Raw genomic sequence first — 18,321 nt, 5'->3', positions numbered from 1 at the left:
GTGGGACGTCCTCCGGCTGGACGGGAGCCGGCCTTCGGTGGGGTGTGCGGGGCCTCGTCCTGGCTAAGGTTTGCTTGCTGAAGCGCATGCATTTCGTATTGTAGATGGAAACAAACGTTATCTTCTTAAGATTTGGCTGAAAATAGGTAGCCAGGCAAAGAGAGACTGCCTTAGTGTCCTCAGTGAGGGAAGGACCACAAGGTAAATGCAGCCATGTTAGACACCAAGGTATTTGTGGGGAAAGACATTGGAACCCAGGCCTCTTTAATTCTAGTTTTTAAAAACCACTTGAATTAACACGACAAAACTGTATGCATATAGAGAATAGCTGTGGTGTAATAGCTGTTGATGTAAGGAGCGAGGGGAAGGAAGGTTTGAAGCTAGAAGAGATATCTTTCATTAGATTGACTACTGTGGCTCAGCCTTATGAATAAACAAACTTTAGAATATGAGAGAATTATATTAAATATGTAAAGATACCATGCTAAAAGTAATACAGCCATGTCTTCTGATCGTTTAGTTTTAATGATAAATACCTTTAAAACAATTTTCCTGACAGTGGTATAAATACCTAACAAAATATAATTGTATGAAATGGTGCCATTTAATATTGTTTATAGGTGAACCCTAATTTTTATGTCTAATCATAGCTTATTTTTAATTTGGAAGACAGCAATTAAAAACTAAAATGAAATTGGAGCTCTTTTAAACTTGTAAATCTTACTACAATTTATGTTTTACATTTTAAAAGATTTATAGAAAACCACCAAGGTAATATTTGGCATGTTAAATGTTTCACAGAAAAATGATGCAAAATGTGCATCTGGCTCCTGAGGCTGATGAAGACGATCTTTATTCTGGCTACAATGATTATAATCCCATGTTTGACACAGAGGTAAAATATTTGCTGTTTCTCACCTTTCCCATACATAGGATTTTAACTTCAAAGTACAAGATAAGAACATCTGGGTACGGTAATACACAAGCGTACTACTGCTTTGAAGTGAAATTTTCTTTATTTAGCAAGAAATAAAGTTTCACAAGCATCTTTTTGAATAGTTCTTTTTTGGATAGTTTTCTGTTCCAACAAAGTACTTGTGTGCATCTCATAGCAGATCTAATGTGCTGTAATGGTTAGAATTTATGAAGTATAAAACCCTAGTTATTTCAAGGCTACATCCAGGCACATTCAGTGTGGTGCTTCCCACAGCGGCAAGTTTTCTGGCAAAAGAGGCTACTTAGTGGTAATAGATCATTGATCTCTGTGCTGCAGCGGAAGGAGATAACAGTAGAGTGGAGTCCTGCAGGTCCCTGTGCAATCGGTAGAGCATCTGGGATGACTGTGGACCTGCAGACCACTTTCTGGTAACTGGAAATTGTGGAATTGGAGCAACATTGGGGTTGTTTGGTCCAAACCCACTACCGTGCTCAAAGCAGGGCCAGTGTTACAAGACTTGGCATCTGGTGTGAAGTCCTGATGCCAAATTCATGGGAGTTGCAGTGTTACCTCAGAGACATCAGATATCTTAATGTATTGGCATGACAGGCATTAATGTTAAAATTTATAAATAGTGCTAGTAGTAAGCTTAGCACAGAAACAAAATTTCATGTTATATTTTATCACTAAAGCTCTGCTTCTTCAGAGAATAGTGGATTTTTACATTTCCTAATCTAAAATCCCCGAAAAGATAGACCAAATAATATAATCACTATTTATTGTCAGTAAAACCTGTCATTCAGCATCTTCAAGTATTTTTGGAAGAAGAATTGTTTTTTTACCTGACTGCTTTCAGTAGTCATAAGGTTCTGGAATTGTGGATTTGGGTGTTGTGGTTTTAAAAGGGTTGATATTTTTATTGTAACTTTCCTAGGATTTAGAAAATGATGCAGCTTTTCAGCAGGCAGCAAGAACAAGTCATGGGAGAAGACCACCTGTAAGTACTTTTTAAAATACATTGCAATAGCGTAGACCTTCTCTAGAGCCCTAGCTCTGATTTTGGCACTGGTACAAACTTATCTTGGGAATCTTGTATCTCTCTTTGTCTACTACTAACATGAAGATACAGACTTTAGTTATTTATATGAAAAATAAGTAAAAGATAAGCAGAGCACAAGTTCCGTTAAGTTCTGGTGTTAAGCTAGAGCAAACAAGGAACTTTACTTGGAAATGTGTATTCTTGTTTGATAAAATGAGATAAAACCATGTTAAAGAGGAAAGTGATATGTTCTGAAAGGACTTTGTTGAATATTTTACACATAGAATTACTCACTCTGACATATAACAAGGTTGAGATACATACTAGACAGTGGGATTTAGAAAACTGTGTTGTTCTGATGAGTGTTTTTCTCCATATTCATGTAATTTACATTGTAATTAATGCAATTAATTTTCTTACTTTCATTTAGCTGTGACTTACATCAGTTTTCAAAACTAAATATAAAGTTGGCAACTGCACTTTAGAAGTACAGACTATAGATCTAAAGAAGAGCTGGAACTGTCTGATTAATGTTACTTCTTTGCCAGAGTAATCTGGTTCTACACTCGGAATCCTTTCTATAACAATTAAAGCATTATTTCTATGAATTCATTACAGAAACTATATAGAAAGACTGATAGTTAACACATATGGTTGTTAATTGTTGGGGAGTTGTATTTTTGTTTGTTTTCCACCCAGGTGACAGCCAGAATTCCTGGTACATCAGCTTCAAGACCTTTAGCTACTGGATTTGGGGTATGGTTTTGTTCTGTTGTATTCTTAATGGAAATGAGGTATTTACCAAAAAATAAAATGTACTGTTTAATGTCTTGCACAGAGTGAGCTCTTTTTATCTAAGTATTTCCTTCCAGTGAATTGCATTCATTATTTTTAATTAATTCCCAACTCCGCACTTGGTCAGGGCATGGTTACTGATTTCTTTTTTTTTCCTCTTTCTCCCAAATTATACTGCAAATCAACTTTGGTACTGCATAAGGCAGTAGATTCCAAGGTATTAACCTGATTTTCTTGCAGGAGGAACTGGATGGATTGTTATTTGGGCTTGGGAAAGTTTTCTGAAAATTAAGGTGAAATTAAGTCTTAAAACATATGGGCTTTCAAATCACCTGTAGTTTAAGCAGAAAAAGTTGGTCATATTCTTTGGTATACTTAACCCATTGTAACTCTTAAATAACTAACACTTTAACCTGTTTTTCTATGGAAACAGAAGTTATGCACCAGTGATATATCCACTGTCCCCTTATCCCAATAAATTTTCAACCTGTTAGCCTGTCTCAGTCAAATTTGAAGAGACAGTGCTCTTGGATATAAAGCTCCTGTAAGTTTTATGACAAATAAAGAGGGGAGATTGCTTAGATCTCTTATGCAAGTTAGCTGAGTAACAGTTTCAAGAACACCTAAATTCTATTAGAAGTCATTGAAATACAACCTTTACTCTGAACCTTCTGTTACCTGCTCTGGAATATTCCTTTTGAGACTGCTTTTTCTTAGCAGTTGTATTTGCAGATGTTTAGTGTAGTACCATGCTGTGACAGGAAAAGCTATGTTGTTAAAGGAGTGCACAAAAAGGCACTTCCTAAGGATAGTAAAGACTGAAATGTTTTATCTGCATTAGTAGAGCTAGAAACCTCTAAAGCGTTGTCCAGTCCACAGTACTACCTGTTTCACTCTGCAGATTTACTTCTCCTACACTTCACGACAGTCCTTGTTAATGTAGATTCAGCTTTAGCAGAAAAAAACAAAACACAGTCATAATGAGTGATGGATAGTGGGTAAAATAGTAAAAAATAGGCCTCTGAGTGGGAATTAGGGGAACACTTTTTCATGGCCTGAAACGCTTTCTTTTTGTCTTTTTGTATTGTATATCGGTAGCAATCTTCAGCACTTACTACTAAATATTTCACATTAAGGGCAAAGAAGGTGGTGAAGGATCTGGAGCACCAGTCTGATGGGGAGCGGCTGAGGGAGCTGGAGTTGTTTAGCCTGGAGAAGAGGAGGCTGAGGGGAGACCTGATCGCTCTCTACAACTGCCTGAAAGGAGGGTGTAGTGAGGTGGGGGTCGGTCTCTTCTCCCAGGCAGCTAGTGACAGGACAAGAGGGCATAGTCTGAAACTGCCCCAGGGGAAGTTCAGGCTAGAAACGAGGAGGTATTTCTTCACAGAGGGGGTCTTTAGGCGTTGGGATGGGCTGCCCAGGGAGGTGGTGGAGTCCCCATCTCTGGAGGTGTTTAAGAAAAGACTGGAGGTGGCACTTAGTGCCATGGTCTAGTTGACATGGTGTTAGGGCAAAGGTTGGACTCGATCCCAGAGGTCTCTTCCAACCAAATTGATTCTGTGATTTATTTCTTTACATTTTTAACAGTACTACAGAAGGACAGTATGCAGCGTGTCAGCTAATGGAAAAGAGATCCATTGGCAGTTTCAAAGTATATCTCTCTTTATTGTAAAATAAATCTTCATGAAAGTATGACTTAAAATCTGCACCATACTAATCTCTTACCAGCTCTACTCCGAATCTTACTGAAGTAGTTTATGTAAACTACTTGTTCAATTTAAAGGTAGAAATTTCAATAATTTAATAATGGAAAGTACTGCTGCCTCGGATAAATTTCTATGTAATTTTTAAAAAAAGTTATGACAAATATCCAAATACATAAAACCCCAATATTGTGAATTTGTGCTAACTGAAGTGTTCAACATCTGCAAGACTGCCAGGCACTGGCAGTATATTGCATATGAATAATGTAAATGGGAATTTTGCTGTGAGCTTCTGTGAGAGTTACGTCAACTCTTGAAGCTCAGTGTTGAGAAGACTCTGCATAGCTTTTACAGGCTTCTAGTGCTTTGTGAATGCTAGCTGCTAACAATTTACTTATTTTTGTAGTCAAAGGCAACTTTAACTTCATCTATGGGCAGACCAATGACAGGAGCTATACAGGTAACAGTTTCAATATTTACGTTTTATATTAGTTTGGAACAAGGAAGTTTTCTGATAAGTGTTTGATACAAGTATTTAGAAGTTCATTGGAATAATACAAATTATTACACTGTTTTAATTTGTCCTTTTTTGAAAATACAACTGTCAGAAAGCATGAGGGTTGTGGTGAGTATTTTATTTGAGCACAGGGTTTGAAGCAATACCAGTGTCATGCTTCTTAACACTTACTGACATGCAGTGAATAATTTTTCATTGGAATAGAGAGGTAGATTCTGGTGTTCATGTTTTTCTTATGTACTTATACTCTAATAAGAATCTGCTGCAATTTCCCAATGGCTTTCCTACCACCACCCTTAAGTATATTGACTTAATGTTAAATGTATCTATAGCCACTATATTCTTTTGTGTCAGTCCAGGTGGGAAACAGGAATTATCAGGGAGTACCCAGAGTAGGGCTGCTCCCTAAGGGAAGGCAAGCCAGGAGCCTAGAGGGGAATCGCATGGCCAGCAGTGCAGGGGCCTCGCCAGCCAGGACCCATTCCCACAATACCTGAGTAAGGCACGCAGGATCCACCCAGAAAGGGTGGCCATGGCCAACCAAACGTCCAGAACATAAGGCAATATTGTGGTGATGAGGCAAGTCCAAGGTCAAGCCAAAAAGTCAATGCATAGGCCAGGGTTAGGAGCGGTTGATCACTGGCTAGGTCTGTAGTGACAAGGTAGGGCTAAGATCAATCCAGGAGGTCAGTCCACAGGTTAAAATCTGGATCAAGGGACTCTGTGGCCAGGTGTAGCTGTGGCTGATGTGGAAACCAGTAGTCCTCCAACAAAGCTGAGGCAGGGGCTGAGAGACCAAGGTTGAGCTTAAATAAAGCTCCTGGACCCATGGGTGGGGTGTGTGGCTGGAGGCCCCAGGTGAGTCTGGTCAAGGTCGTTAAGGTTTGTTAGTGCACTCAGTGTCCTGACAGGAAAGTTTAATAAGCTGGCATGGGCTGGGGTCAGACATTCTTATGTTGGGAGGCATTGTTTGGTAATAAGTTCCAACTACAAAACAAATGTAGTTTGTTTGTGCCTCTCTTGGTTTAGATAAAGTAAAACATTCTCATCCATAATCTCATAGGATTCTCTTTATTGTGACTAAAAATTTGAAAAGCAATTGAGGTCTGAAACGGTGTGACAGTAAGATAGAGTACGTTATAGATCTCAAGACCAACAATTCTTAAGAATTTTCTAAAAACAAAAGATGTTTGAAATTAAGTATTCTTAATACATATAAAAATTACACAAAGTAGTAAGTGTTCCTTTGTCTCAGTCACAGTTTCCTGATAGTGTTTGCTCCTCTACTTTGTACACAGTTATCATAGAATACCAAGTTGGAAGGGACCCCAAGGATCATCTGGGCCAACCTTTCATGGCAAAAGCACAATCTAGACAAGATGGCCCAGCACCCTGTCCAGCTGAACTTGAAAAGTGTCCAGTGTTGGGGAATCCACCGTTTCCCTGGGGAGATTCTTGCAAAGGCTGATTGTTATTGTGAAAAATTTTCCTCCTGTGTCCAATCAGAATCTCCCCTGGAGTAACTTCTACCCATTATCCCTCGTCTTTTCCATGTGACTTCCTGTAAAAAGGGAGTCTCCATCTTCTTTGTAGCCACCCTGTAGATGTGGGAACATGGTGATAAGGGCTCCCCTAAGTTGCCTTTTCTCAAGGCTGAACAAACTCACTTTATATCGTGTGTAATACTTGAGAAATAAAAACATTTTTAAAAATACTCAGTTTACTGAGATGGTAACGACTGATTTTTGTATTTAAAGGTTTTGTAATATGTAACTGATGTCTGTACTGTCCACTATCTATTTTTTATGAAGATTATTTTAATATGCCTTCCTCTTTATTTAAGGATGGGGTTGCTCGACCAATGACAGCAGTGCATGCTGCAGGTTACACTAAGGCAACTATGAGAGGTAGGGTTTGTAGAAGTCACTAGCCACCAGAGGGAGGTGTTATTTTACAATTTTCAGTACTCTGTTAGTTTTGCAGGTTCTTCATTTGTTCCTCTTGGCCAAGCAAGAGGTCCTGCTCCACCCCTGGAAGTGAAAAATTCAGACAGGTTTGTTCAGTTTTGCATTAAGTTATTTCAAAGCATTAACAGCAACAAGAAACCAACGATGGGTAGAGTTAAAAAACATCCAGGCAGTTACGAAACCTTGAGGGGCCAAACCCCTAACTTTGCCACGAACATTTATGCATGTGCCTGATTTCAGTGATTTCTGGTTCTGACTGTAGCTCAGCAACTTGGATGTAGTTGTTGCCAGACAAATGCCATGATACTTATACAGAATTTTGGAGGATTGTGGAAGAGTGTGTGACAGGCAAGGAATGCCATGTTTCATGTAGCTCTCTGGGAAGAACTTGGGGAATTTTGCCTGCTGTTTTTCCCTGTCCACTCTGAGCTTAGCACTTGAGGTGAAACTGAGATTGTGAAAGTTTTGCAGGCTGGTGTGAATGTCGTGGAGTTTGCTGAGAACAAGTCATTGAGCTTTTGAATACAAAAGTTGTATTCCTCAAATATAGCTATATAGGAATAGAGAATCCTACTGAAATGTTTGGTTATTTAACTGAGGAAAAAATCTAGATGAATAACAACTGTTCATTAAAATCTACATTTGCAAGCTATACTTTAAAGTTATCTATGCAAATAAAGGTTCAATTAATTGCTCTTTATACAATATTTCATTTCACTAGGTGTTTGATTTGGAAGTTTTATCAGCCTGTCTATTGTGTCATTATTTCTTCTGAACAAATAGAGTCCATGAATTTGCACGTCTGTCAGAGGATTTATGGTTTTTTTTGTCTCTGTTCTCAAATTAAAAGTGTGAATGTGACATCTTTGGAGGGTCTTCTCTGGGCATAGTTTCACATTATATTTTCCTTGATGGGAAAACCAGTTAGTTGTGACATGTGATACATCACTGTGTTGTTTTATTGAGAATATCCTGTGTAAAAGCTTAGTGTTTGCAGTTACGTTACTAGTGTTAGTCCTTGTATTGTTATTTTTATTTTAGTTCAGAAGAGAAGATTAGGCAGTTGGAAAAAAAAGTGAATGAACTGGTTGAAGAAAGCTGCATTGCCAACAGCTGTGGAGACTTGAAATTGGTAATTTTTCTAGATTTCACTTCACTTTTGCTACTATGTGAAGAACAATTTGTATAGATAGATGTTTCAAACTGACTTGGGTTCAAACATTTCAAATTATTAAAATCATCTTAATTCTAACTTTGCTATGACTTTTCTAATCCAGTGATACCTTCTATTGCCAATGAAAAAAGGTAGGAGCTGTATTTCTTGTGTATATATTTAAGATTTCAGTGTTATAAGAACTCCCTTCCCCATAACTCCACTGGCCACTTCAAATGGGTCTGATCAATTAGTCATACTGGCAGAGATTTGCCCCATCTAACCTGTCGGGTCTGTGGCAGTGGATAACTCTTCTTCAATACCAAGCTCGTAATTGGCATCTTTGCAGCATTTGATCCTGATATGTAAGGATCTTGTCTGAGTTACATTCCATTTCCTTGGTGTTGCTTGGACTTTTTGGAAAATATAATTTTCATCCAGGACTGAGGTCAATCTCACTTAAGCCCCCTCCACAGTACTGTTCCATGTCGGGCTATTTGGTGCCCTAACATATGGTAGACGCTATACTGCTTTTTGTTGCACTATAAGGGGTCGGCATCAAGATCTTCTTTCAGCTGTTCAGACAAGGAGACCTTCCAAGCTAAGCAAACCCTAAAGTGCAAACACCAGTATCCTTCATAGGACAGTGACGATAAAGGACATTAGCCTTGGGTTCCACTGTGTCAAAATAGCCTCTGACTATTCCTGTTTAGGACCAGGCTTATGTTTTATTCCATATGCTTTGAACTGGCCAGCTCCAGCTCCTAAACTACTAGAGAGCGAGCAGTCTGAACTGTTAGAATTAATGAGATACATTGAGTTCTTAGGCATGTAGACTTCCTTTGTGCTCATCCACTGCCCTCTCAAGTTGATGGCATCTGATCCATAAGGGGAAAAAATTAACTAGAACTACAAGAGATGATGGTATTTCTTGCTTCGTCATCTGCGGTCCAAAATTTTTTAGTCTAGGAGTGTATTCTGAGAAGATATTTGTTCGAGTACAAGGATAGGTGAAGTGTCTTGTCCTGAGCTGCTTCATACTATCCAACAGAAATCCTAGGCTAGATGGCCTTTGGTCTCATCAAATTCTCATGTTTTGGAGACAAAGAGCTCCAAACTTCATTACAAAGATTACAGAGTCTGTAGTGGTCTGAGCCTTGACACAAATTGGGAATATGACAATGTTTGTCCACTGTACACAATGTCTATGTGAATCAATCAATAGGTTTGTAAATTGTTAGCAATGTTACTGGCACAGTTTTGCCCTAGGCTACCTACCATTTTTCTAAACAGTTCCTAGATATGGTTGAAGGTTACTGTGGATAAGGAACTACTTTCAATAGGCAATTTGAATGTATTTGATCTGTTGTAGAGGGTACTAGAGCAATGTTATGCCAGTTAGTAGTGGCTAAATGACAGGCTTTAGCCCATTTGATTGACATCTAGTAGAGATGTAATTAGTGAATTCAAGCTGTTTGGACAAGTTAGCACTTTTAATAAATGTTGTCTTTTTATCTGACACAAAGGAAAAGTTTTCTATCCTCAGTCTGATTCAGGCAATTTCAAGTATCTCTTTAGGTCTTGTGAAACATGGTGGGTATAGCATCATTTAATCTTACCTCCGCTGTCTTAATGTAGGGGTAGTCTTAGCTACAGTTTGGATCTGTTAAGAAGCATGCGGTCCATCTTTTGATAGATCATCTTTGTTCAGAAGCCTTTATATTTGCATTGAGGTCTAGAATTGATTCACCTCTCGGGAGCCACACTGGACCCGGTGACAGTGAGGGTTTTCTTATCTTAAAAGAACTTTATATTGTCCAGTGCTCACCATACATGGAGAAAGCCTCCTTAGCTCTTTTATGCAGGGCGTTATTGTGTGCCTGTCTGATGCTTCTTATCAGGCTATATATGTTATTCTTACAATCTTATCTATATTTGGTGGATTTCTTAAGTAGTAATCCTTTATTTGCGTGTTTTAGGCCTGTAAGTGAGATATTCCATGTTACAGTGGCAGGATCTGCCCTTTGTTCGTAGAGAAATATCCAGTGTTTCATTAAGAAGCATACTTGGTTTGAGGTTTTCGCCTCGCTTTAAGACAGCTGTTTACCTTTGGAACTAGCACAGCAAGAATTTACTTTTGTCAATGATTTTACATTTCATGTAGTGTGAATATTTTCAAATACAGAATAAGACATTTACTCTGTTAGATTATGTCTGGAAGATTTCAGTTGTCTTGAGGACTGTCTTTCAGGATGGGTAACATCCCATATATTTTTGCCTGCTACAAAGAAGCACTGTATCTGTTGCTTCTGAGAAAAGAGCTGTGTCAGCTCTCTGAATGCGTTCTTGTTTCTCTGGTCAAAAGGCCTGGTGTATGCCTTTCATCAGTTTGTGCAGCAATTTCATGTATCCTGATCAAATTAAAATGAGCTTGAACATTGATCGTCTTGATTGTGGTAGGTCAGCCTGGACAGGTGTGGTATCAGGATGATCCTGTACTGTGTGAGGACTGCCTTTATGCTTTTGCTTACTAGGACCACTGTCTGAAATCCTGGTCTACCTCAGTCATACTCTTTTCCAATGATTTTTGGATTATCTGTTGAGCTAATAGCCTGATAACTCCTATGGAGAGAGGGATTTCACTTGGCGTATCTTCAGCTAGCAGTCCACACTGTAGGGAGTTTACGTCCTTGGGGAGTTAACAAAAAGGCTTCTAACAGTGAAACTCTGAGTCCAAAATGGGGACTTATGTCTGGTGTTTAGACTGGATGAGTCCACCCCTCAAGCTGACGAAGATCCTTTTATGTTGCACTTTTGTAATAAAGCATTTTTTCTTTGCTGCTGATAGCTTCTGATCAGAGAGTATGAAAGAAGTCTATCCATTAACTATGTTCATTTGTGATGGTATCCTTACAGACCTATCCTAATTGATTTCTGATAAAATATCTGAATTTCACCTTCACTAACTGATGAGCCAACCTTTTTTGTTAATTTTTCTTGAACCTCTTGCATCTATGGCCAAGAACGTCCTCTGTTTCTTGATGTCAAAGGGTTGTTTCTTGTGTGGATTGTACCAGACCATTCTGAGGATCCTCTAGAATGTTTGTGTTAGTTTGTGAAAAGTGCAGCAGAATATCTGTTTTCCTGCAGAAGTCATCAAAGTTGCCAACTCGTTGTCTATAAAAACAGCCAAGTTGGATTTGCCTCCTATCATAAGGACTAAGAATCAAGCTATGTCTTGAAGTGCTTCCTTTACCACTAGCTGCCAAATAGCTACATTGAGTGCTAGCCATTACTTTTTTAACCATTGCACCCTTGCAGAGGCATGCAGGGCTGCTAATGGCACTGGTAGACCTGTAGCATTACTTGCACGAAGAGTCTTGACACCAATCTGCAGAAGATTGTCGTTGGATAATATAATAATTTTGGAGTTACTCATTTGTGAACATACATTTGAAGTAGCACTTGTGGGCAAATAAAAAAGGGAAGCAATTTACCAGCATCCAGAATTAGTCGAGATGTACGTACAGTATACATTTGTGTAACATGTGCATTTGCTTCCTGCCTCCACTTTCTTCTTTCCAACGCCTTCCTGCACTGGGATTGTGCAACTAAGGAAACATGCCAAGCCTAAATGCTTCCTCTTTTTTCTGTTTTCTCTTTTTTTTTATAAAAAAAACCATTTATGTGCACTTTCTGTGATTAATAAAAGTAGAATAATCATCTAGTGTTGTAAGTGATTATGGTGTAGATATATACTTCTCTAAAAGTAGACTATACTTCTCTAAAATTACACAGCTAAGCAGACTTAGACTAACTGTATGTCTGCTTGTTGCTAATTAACACCTTTTCAGGCATGGGGTACAGTCTATGCCTCTAAAGAAAATGGACATGACTATATTCTTTTCATACTTGTTTTGAATGTATTTTTGCTATTTTGGGTAAGTAAGATTCAAGGCATTGCTAAATTCTAGTATTTCATTTAAGGCTCTGGAAAAAGCAAAAGAGGCTGGAAGAAAGGAAAGAGAATTGGTGAGACAACGTGAACAAATTGCTTCTCCAGAAAACATCAACTTGGACCTGACTTACTCAGTAAGTGCTTAAAAATCTTCAATGACTGAGAGCTGTTGGTAGCAAACCCCCTAAAGAGACATTTCAGTGTTTGTTGAGTGTGTGTGTGGTCATGCCTCTAGCGGTGTATGAGATCAGGTATGGTCTACTTTTGGGGGCGGGGGAAGTTTATGGAGATAAAGTGAATGACTTCTTGAAGTTAAAATCTTGGATTGCAAAGATCCATTTATATCACCGAGCCTATTCCCTTGCAATCCCAGAGAAACCACGTAGTCAACACTAAGTAGAGAAGGATGCCCGTGAGCATCTATTCCAGCTACATACTTGCATACAAAACATGCATATTAAAATATAACAGATGTAAACCCTGTGCTTCAAAAATCGTCTAGAAAATGTAACATGCCAAGAGAAGAAAACAGGAGACATCAGACACTGCCTTTAACTTGAACCATAAAGTGACAGAGAATATATTACATGAAATAGGATATATTAGTAGTCCTAAGTCCTGAACCTTAAAACAGATATCTAGATTTACATTCTGGTTTTCAAATTAATAGTAGATTATTTTTTTTTTAAAAAAAAGGATACAACATATATAAAAATACATAGAGGAAATTTAAAGTTGTACTCCAGGTAGTGCTGTAGAGAAAATTATTAACAATGAATACATTGAATTAGGCAGACCTAGTAATTTATTTCATGGTGAAGTTCAGAGTAAATCTGGGGAAGAAATGCAGGGTATTTTACCTGACACTAACAGAACTTCTGTTTTGAAACAGCAGTTTGGAAAAATTCTGTCTTCGTAAACTAAGTGACCACAGGTAGCAGGACTGTTTTCCACATGTTGGGAGTCATAAATTACAGTTTCTGAAAATTATCTTGTATGAATGTTTTTTTCATAACCTTGCGTTATAACATTGTATTTACTTAGGTCTAAGGCCCACTTAGCGTGACTTCTAATGGCAGTTATTTAGGTACAAAAATAAAAGAATTACCTAGAATAAGTAGATTTGAAACTTGTTTTCTCTATGTCAATGTACAAGAACAAAGGAGCATTAACGATGGGAAGCTTAAAAGTGGTAAAAGCAATACTTCCAAGGTAAAATTAATTTGAAGTTACCTATTAAGAATTCAAGTTAATTAATGTTGAGAGAACGATGTATTTTTCTTGTACCTGTAATTCCATTTTCTATAGGTTCTTCTCAATCTGGCCAGTCAGTATGCTGCTAACGAGATGTATGCAGAAGCACTGAATACTTACCAAGTTATAGTGAAGAATAAGATGTTCAGCAATGGAGGTAGGTCGCATTCCAAAGTGGATGAAAATTGGTAGTCAGGCATTCAAAATGAGGACTTCATCTGCGTGATGTTGACTCACAGAGATCTCACATCTGCCAGTCAGAGTGGATGACAGATACTCGTAATCTCTGACTTGGTATAACTTAATGTGGTTTGGCTCTCCAACTCGTGAAGTCTTTTCTAAGCTAAACATAAAGCCAAATATATAATTTTCTCATGCTGTGCACACTATATTGTCTGATCTAATACTATTTTTTTCTCTTTTGACTCAGCTTTCCCCTTCTGAAAGCTGCTTCTGGTATTTTGCACATCTTTGAGACTACTACAGTGCACTTTTCTCAGAGATGCTTATTTGCAGCCGTCTTTCCGGAGAGCATTATAAGTAATCTGTCCCTCATCCCTCAATTCACAATCAAAATCAGAATACATCTTACATGATAGTGCTTTTCTAGGTTTCTTTACTACTTCATCTCATTCTGGGTGAAAATTCACAGAGGGATGTTCTGTGTAGTGCTTCTTTAAAGGGGCACTGGTACCCTGTAATGAAGACAAATTTATTAAGAACTTCTACTCTGTCACTTTGAAACAATTTAAAAATGCTGTAACTATGCTTTAAAAGACTGTAACTCATTGACTTCTTTTGATAGGTATACTGAAGGTGAATATGGGAAATATATACTTAAACCAACAGAACTATTCCAAAGCTATCAAATTTTACCGTATGGCTCTAGACCAGATTCCTAGTGACCACAAAGAGATGAGGTGAGTTTCTACTAGTAGCCATGGTTCTGAAGTACAATTTTGGATACAGTATGATTTGCTAGTTAAAAATACAACCTAATCCTAATTTCTTTATTTAGGATTAAAATAATGCAAAATATTGGAGTTGCATTTATTAAAAGTGGCCAATATGTTGATGCGATTTCTACATTTGAACATATAATGAGCATGTCCCCAAACCTGAAGGCAGGGTACAACTTGACCCTATGTTATTTTGCTGTTGGAAATGGCGAGCAAATGAAAAAAGCCTTCCAAAAACTGATTGCAGTTCCCTTGGACGTGGATGATGATGACAAATACATTTCACCAAATGTAAGTTTGAACAAAATAAACTGTATCTTTATACGGTAAATCAGGAGAAAGGGGGAGAGACATTGAATGCTTGGACTGTACTGACTATGCAAATGAATGTGTGTTTACGTGTCTAAAATAACCTTTTTATTCCCATCATGAACTTAGTGGGGCAGTACTGCTCAGAAGTGTAAAGTAATGTTGAGAACATTCAAATCCTTTTTTCCTCAAAAGATACGATGTACATAAAATCCAGATCGCACTATTGCCTTTGTAACGATTTTGTTGAAATTCATCTGGGCTGACATGCATAACTAACTTCACTGCTTTACCTCCTTTATTTATATAAAATTTTAATAAAATATGTATAAGCTAAAGTAAATGCAAGTGATATCAAATGAGTGCTAATAAAACTTGTAATACTGTAGTGTTATTTTACAGAAGAAAGTTTCAGTAAAGTTTGCAGATGCTTATTTTAGTTTATTAGACTTTGTTGGAAACTGGACTTCCTTTGTACTGGAAACCAGCAGCTCATGCTGTTAAAGACAGGAAGAAGTAATTAATAGGTTTAGGGTCCCTTTTAGAAAGGTCCTCTGTACAAAGATCAAGGCAAGCCCTTTATGTTCTCTTAGCAATCTTTTTCTCAGTGATACAAAGCTTCCATTTTCAGTCCTAAAGATCAAAGATATAATTAGTATTCAAACTGTTTGCAGTTTAAGAGTAGCTGTTGCTTCCTATTGTCCTAGCATAAGCAAATAACATTGAATATAAGAAGCATATATATTTATTGATGAATATATAATTTCATATATATTTTAATATATAATTGATATATATAATTTCTCATACTAGAAATTATGTAACGGGAAGGGTCATTAAACACTTGAATTAATTGAAGACTACGTAAGATCATTCAGTGGAAGAAAAGCTTTAGACTGTAGCAGTTCTTTCTAAGGATAGGCAAGCTGTAGTTTTAACAGACATTCCAAGTTCTGTATTTTGTTATGAAGAGGTCAGAAAAGAGATCACAAGGTTTCCTTCTGGTCTTTATTTTGTATAAATCTATAATCTCTCCCAAACAAATGAGGAAGGGGTGGCTACCCAGCATACCTGCATTAGTTCTTTTAGAACTAAGAGACACGTGTGATAGAAACGACAAGATGATCATGTGAGTTACTGTAATGAGAAGGTAGCACAAGTGCTCATGGGCTGAATACCACTACGGTTCAGTTTAGCAGATGCTTAAGCATGCTCTTAGGCATGTGAGTATTCTCCCTGTGATTTGCAGCCTTCCCAGTCTGAGACACGTGACATTAGGGTGTTAATAGGTGTAGTTAATGTGAGCTGTGACCACATACATGAGCAGAAAACCAGGATTAAAGTAGTTGTAATGCCAGATTTCAGATTTTGTGGTTAGAAAACTCTTCTAAACTGAAGCTGGCTTTTTGAAATGTGAAAAGTAAGTAACTGACATTATAGACTATGTAATTTACATCAATTTCTGTTTACAGTCATATTGTCTATAAAATAATTAATGTATACTGACATAATTTGCTGTTGTTTTGTCCCCCTCCAGGATGATCCACGTACAAATCTACTGATTGAAGCCATTAAAAATGACAGCTTAAGACAAATAGAATGTGAGAGGTAATGATGGAGTCTATTCTTTCTTTACTGTGATCACATGGATTTTAGGTCCTGAAAGTATTATCAGTCTTTCACGTGTCCACGGCTCTTGTTATAAGTGTTTCCTAATTCTTAGGAGAGAACACACTTGGAAGAACTGGTTGGATCACTCAGTTTACTGTACTAAAGTAGAATATCTACCCCAAATGCTATAGGTTACACTGCTTAAAACTTGCAGCGTTTGTTTTTTTTAAAAATACAACTACAGTGTGCAGTGAAAGGAAAACAGAAAAAAAGAGAGCTTTATCAAGATACAGGACAGCAGCAGTAGCAGGGAACTGGTTAGATTGACTTCTAAGAATGTTCTGAGTGCAGGAAGGAGCAAGAACAGGATTTGGTTATTTTTTCTATATGTTTTTGGCATGGTGACATGTTTGTGTGTTGGTTTTTGTGGTGATGTGGTTTTTTTTTTTTTCCCCTTAGGAAATCCATAGCAGAGGAATACATCATGACAGCTGCAAAACTCATTGCACCAGTAATTGAGACATCTTTTGCAGCGGGCTATGACTGGTAAGAGTCAAGCAGAGCTTCTTTTCGTCTAAACTATATGCCAATCTCTCATGCTGGTTATGAAACCAGATTCACAAACATAATCAGCCTGGGAAACATAGTTTGCTGCACATCTCAAACACAGCATCCAGGCTATTTTCAGTTTGCCTCCATAATGCTGTGGAGAAGAACAAAACAAAGCATTAGAGTCTATTCTGTGTTTAAAAAATAATCTCATTTATCATTGAAACTCAACTGTCAATTATACATTTTGAATGTTCTGTATTAGCACAAAAAGAGCTTCTTGAAGTTCAATTGCATTTGAAAATTCAATTTGAAAATTGAAGAACTTATAAAAGTCTCAATAGACAAAATGCTATGCAGAAGGCAATGATCGCTACTCTTTACGTTATCTTCAAACTTACGGTAAAGAGGACTTGGGGTGTCTAAGAATTTTCTGTTACTCCGTAGAGTCATCTTATAAGACACTGAAATCTAAACATTATTAGAAAGGTTTATTTGCATTTCATTTATAAACTTCAAGTTTATAGATGTAAACTTAATCTACTATTTCTTAAACATTTATAGAAGTGTATACGGTGATAGGCTGCTGATAGTTTACCATTTCGACTTTTGTATCCACTTTGTTTTTCAATTTACAGCTTAGCTTTTGCTTTCTGTGGTATTTTCTACAGCAGAATACTCTTCTCTTTGAAACAAAATAAAATAGACACATTTCCTATAAGGACAGTATAAAAATGATTAGTAAAGTTTTCAGCATGAATTTTTAACTAGTTTTTAGTTTTCTATTATAAGGACTTTTTAATATTTTCAGTAACATTATTGGAAAATAACATGTACACAAATGAATGTTGTGTATCTGCAGCCACAGCATTACTAACAGACATGTTTGATGTTTGGGAAGTGAAGGAAGTTTGATGGGAAAACAGAATTTTCCTTCACCTGTTTTTTTTTTTTCGGCCGGTTAGGATTATTTTCAAATTTTGTGGGTCCTATAATTACAATTTACTAATAAAGCTGTTTATACTAACATGAAATAATCTCTCACACAGACATGTTTAGTTTGCTGGAGACCACAAGGTGGTGTTTGATGGTTTAACAATCATTATAATCTTATTTCCCTACTTTTGCCATTCTGACTTAGCAGAACTTCAACAGCATGTGTTGTGAAAATGAGCTTGCTGCTTTATAACCTGTTAGCTTGAGTAGGTCAGACTGGTTTGCTCTGTATCTTGGTTTTTGTTCAAGAAAACTGGAAAAGCTTGTCAGATACCTAGTTTCTGTAGTGCTATCCACAAAATACTTGTCATGAGGTAAAACACTCTCATATCTGTTCTGGCTAATTAAACAACTTCTGGTGAGATATGTGGGATTGTTTTGTGTATATCAGGACAGATGTACTCTCTGTTTTTCTAGGCTGAGGTGTTCAAGCCCAGTGAAGAAGTTTAACCAGCAGTCTGAGCTTGGTTTTCCAAATACTACACTTTGTTATGAGTCCTCTGAGTATTAAATGTGCTTTTAATCAGATGAATTTTATTTACACAAATAAAGTGAGGACAAATAATTTTCAGAT

General features: G+C 37.3%; 1 protein-coding gene across 1 annotated transcript in view; it reads left to right on the top strand.

The window, feature by feature from the left end:
* Positions 1-805: 805 nt before the first annotated feature.
* The window catches only part of IFT88 (intraflagellar transport 88), a gene marked incomplete at its 3' end in the record, with an annotated part of 39,748 nt that continues 22,232 nt past the window's right edge, over positions 806-18,321 (top strand). Inside the window, exons 1-13 of the mRNA XM_009701259.1 lie at positions 806-895; positions 1,872-1,934; positions 2,676-2,732; positions 4,881-4,934; positions 6,835-6,898; positions 6,975-7,044; positions 8,000-8,090; positions 12,099-12,203; positions 13,378-13,480; positions 14,129-14,243; positions 14,342-14,573; positions 16,129-16,199; positions 16,662-16,748. Of these exons, the coding sequence (XP_009699561.1) occupies positions 806-895; positions 1,872-1,934; positions 2,676-2,732; positions 4,881-4,934; positions 6,835-6,898; positions 6,975-7,044; positions 8,000-8,090; positions 12,099-12,203; positions 13,378-13,480; positions 14,129-14,243; positions 14,342-14,573; positions 16,129-16,199; positions 16,662-16,748 (1,202 nt within the window). The remainder of the gene's footprint in view (positions 896-1,871; positions 1,935-2,675; positions 2,733-4,880; positions 4,935-6,834; positions 6,899-6,974; positions 7,045-7,999; positions 8,091-12,098; positions 12,204-13,377; positions 13,481-14,128; positions 14,244-14,341; positions 14,574-16,128; positions 16,200-16,661; positions 16,749-18,321) is intronic.

The sequence above is a fragment of the Cariama cristata genome, unplaced genomic scaffold (assembly GCF_000690535.1).
Source record: "Cariama cristata isolate BGI_N322 unplaced genomic scaffold, ASM69053v1 scaffold17365, whole genome shotgun sequence".
NCBI lineage: Eukaryota > Metazoa > Chordata > Aves > Cariamiformes > Cariamidae > Cariama > Cariama cristata.
This window is presented reverse-complemented; position numbering and strand designations above follow the sequence as displayed.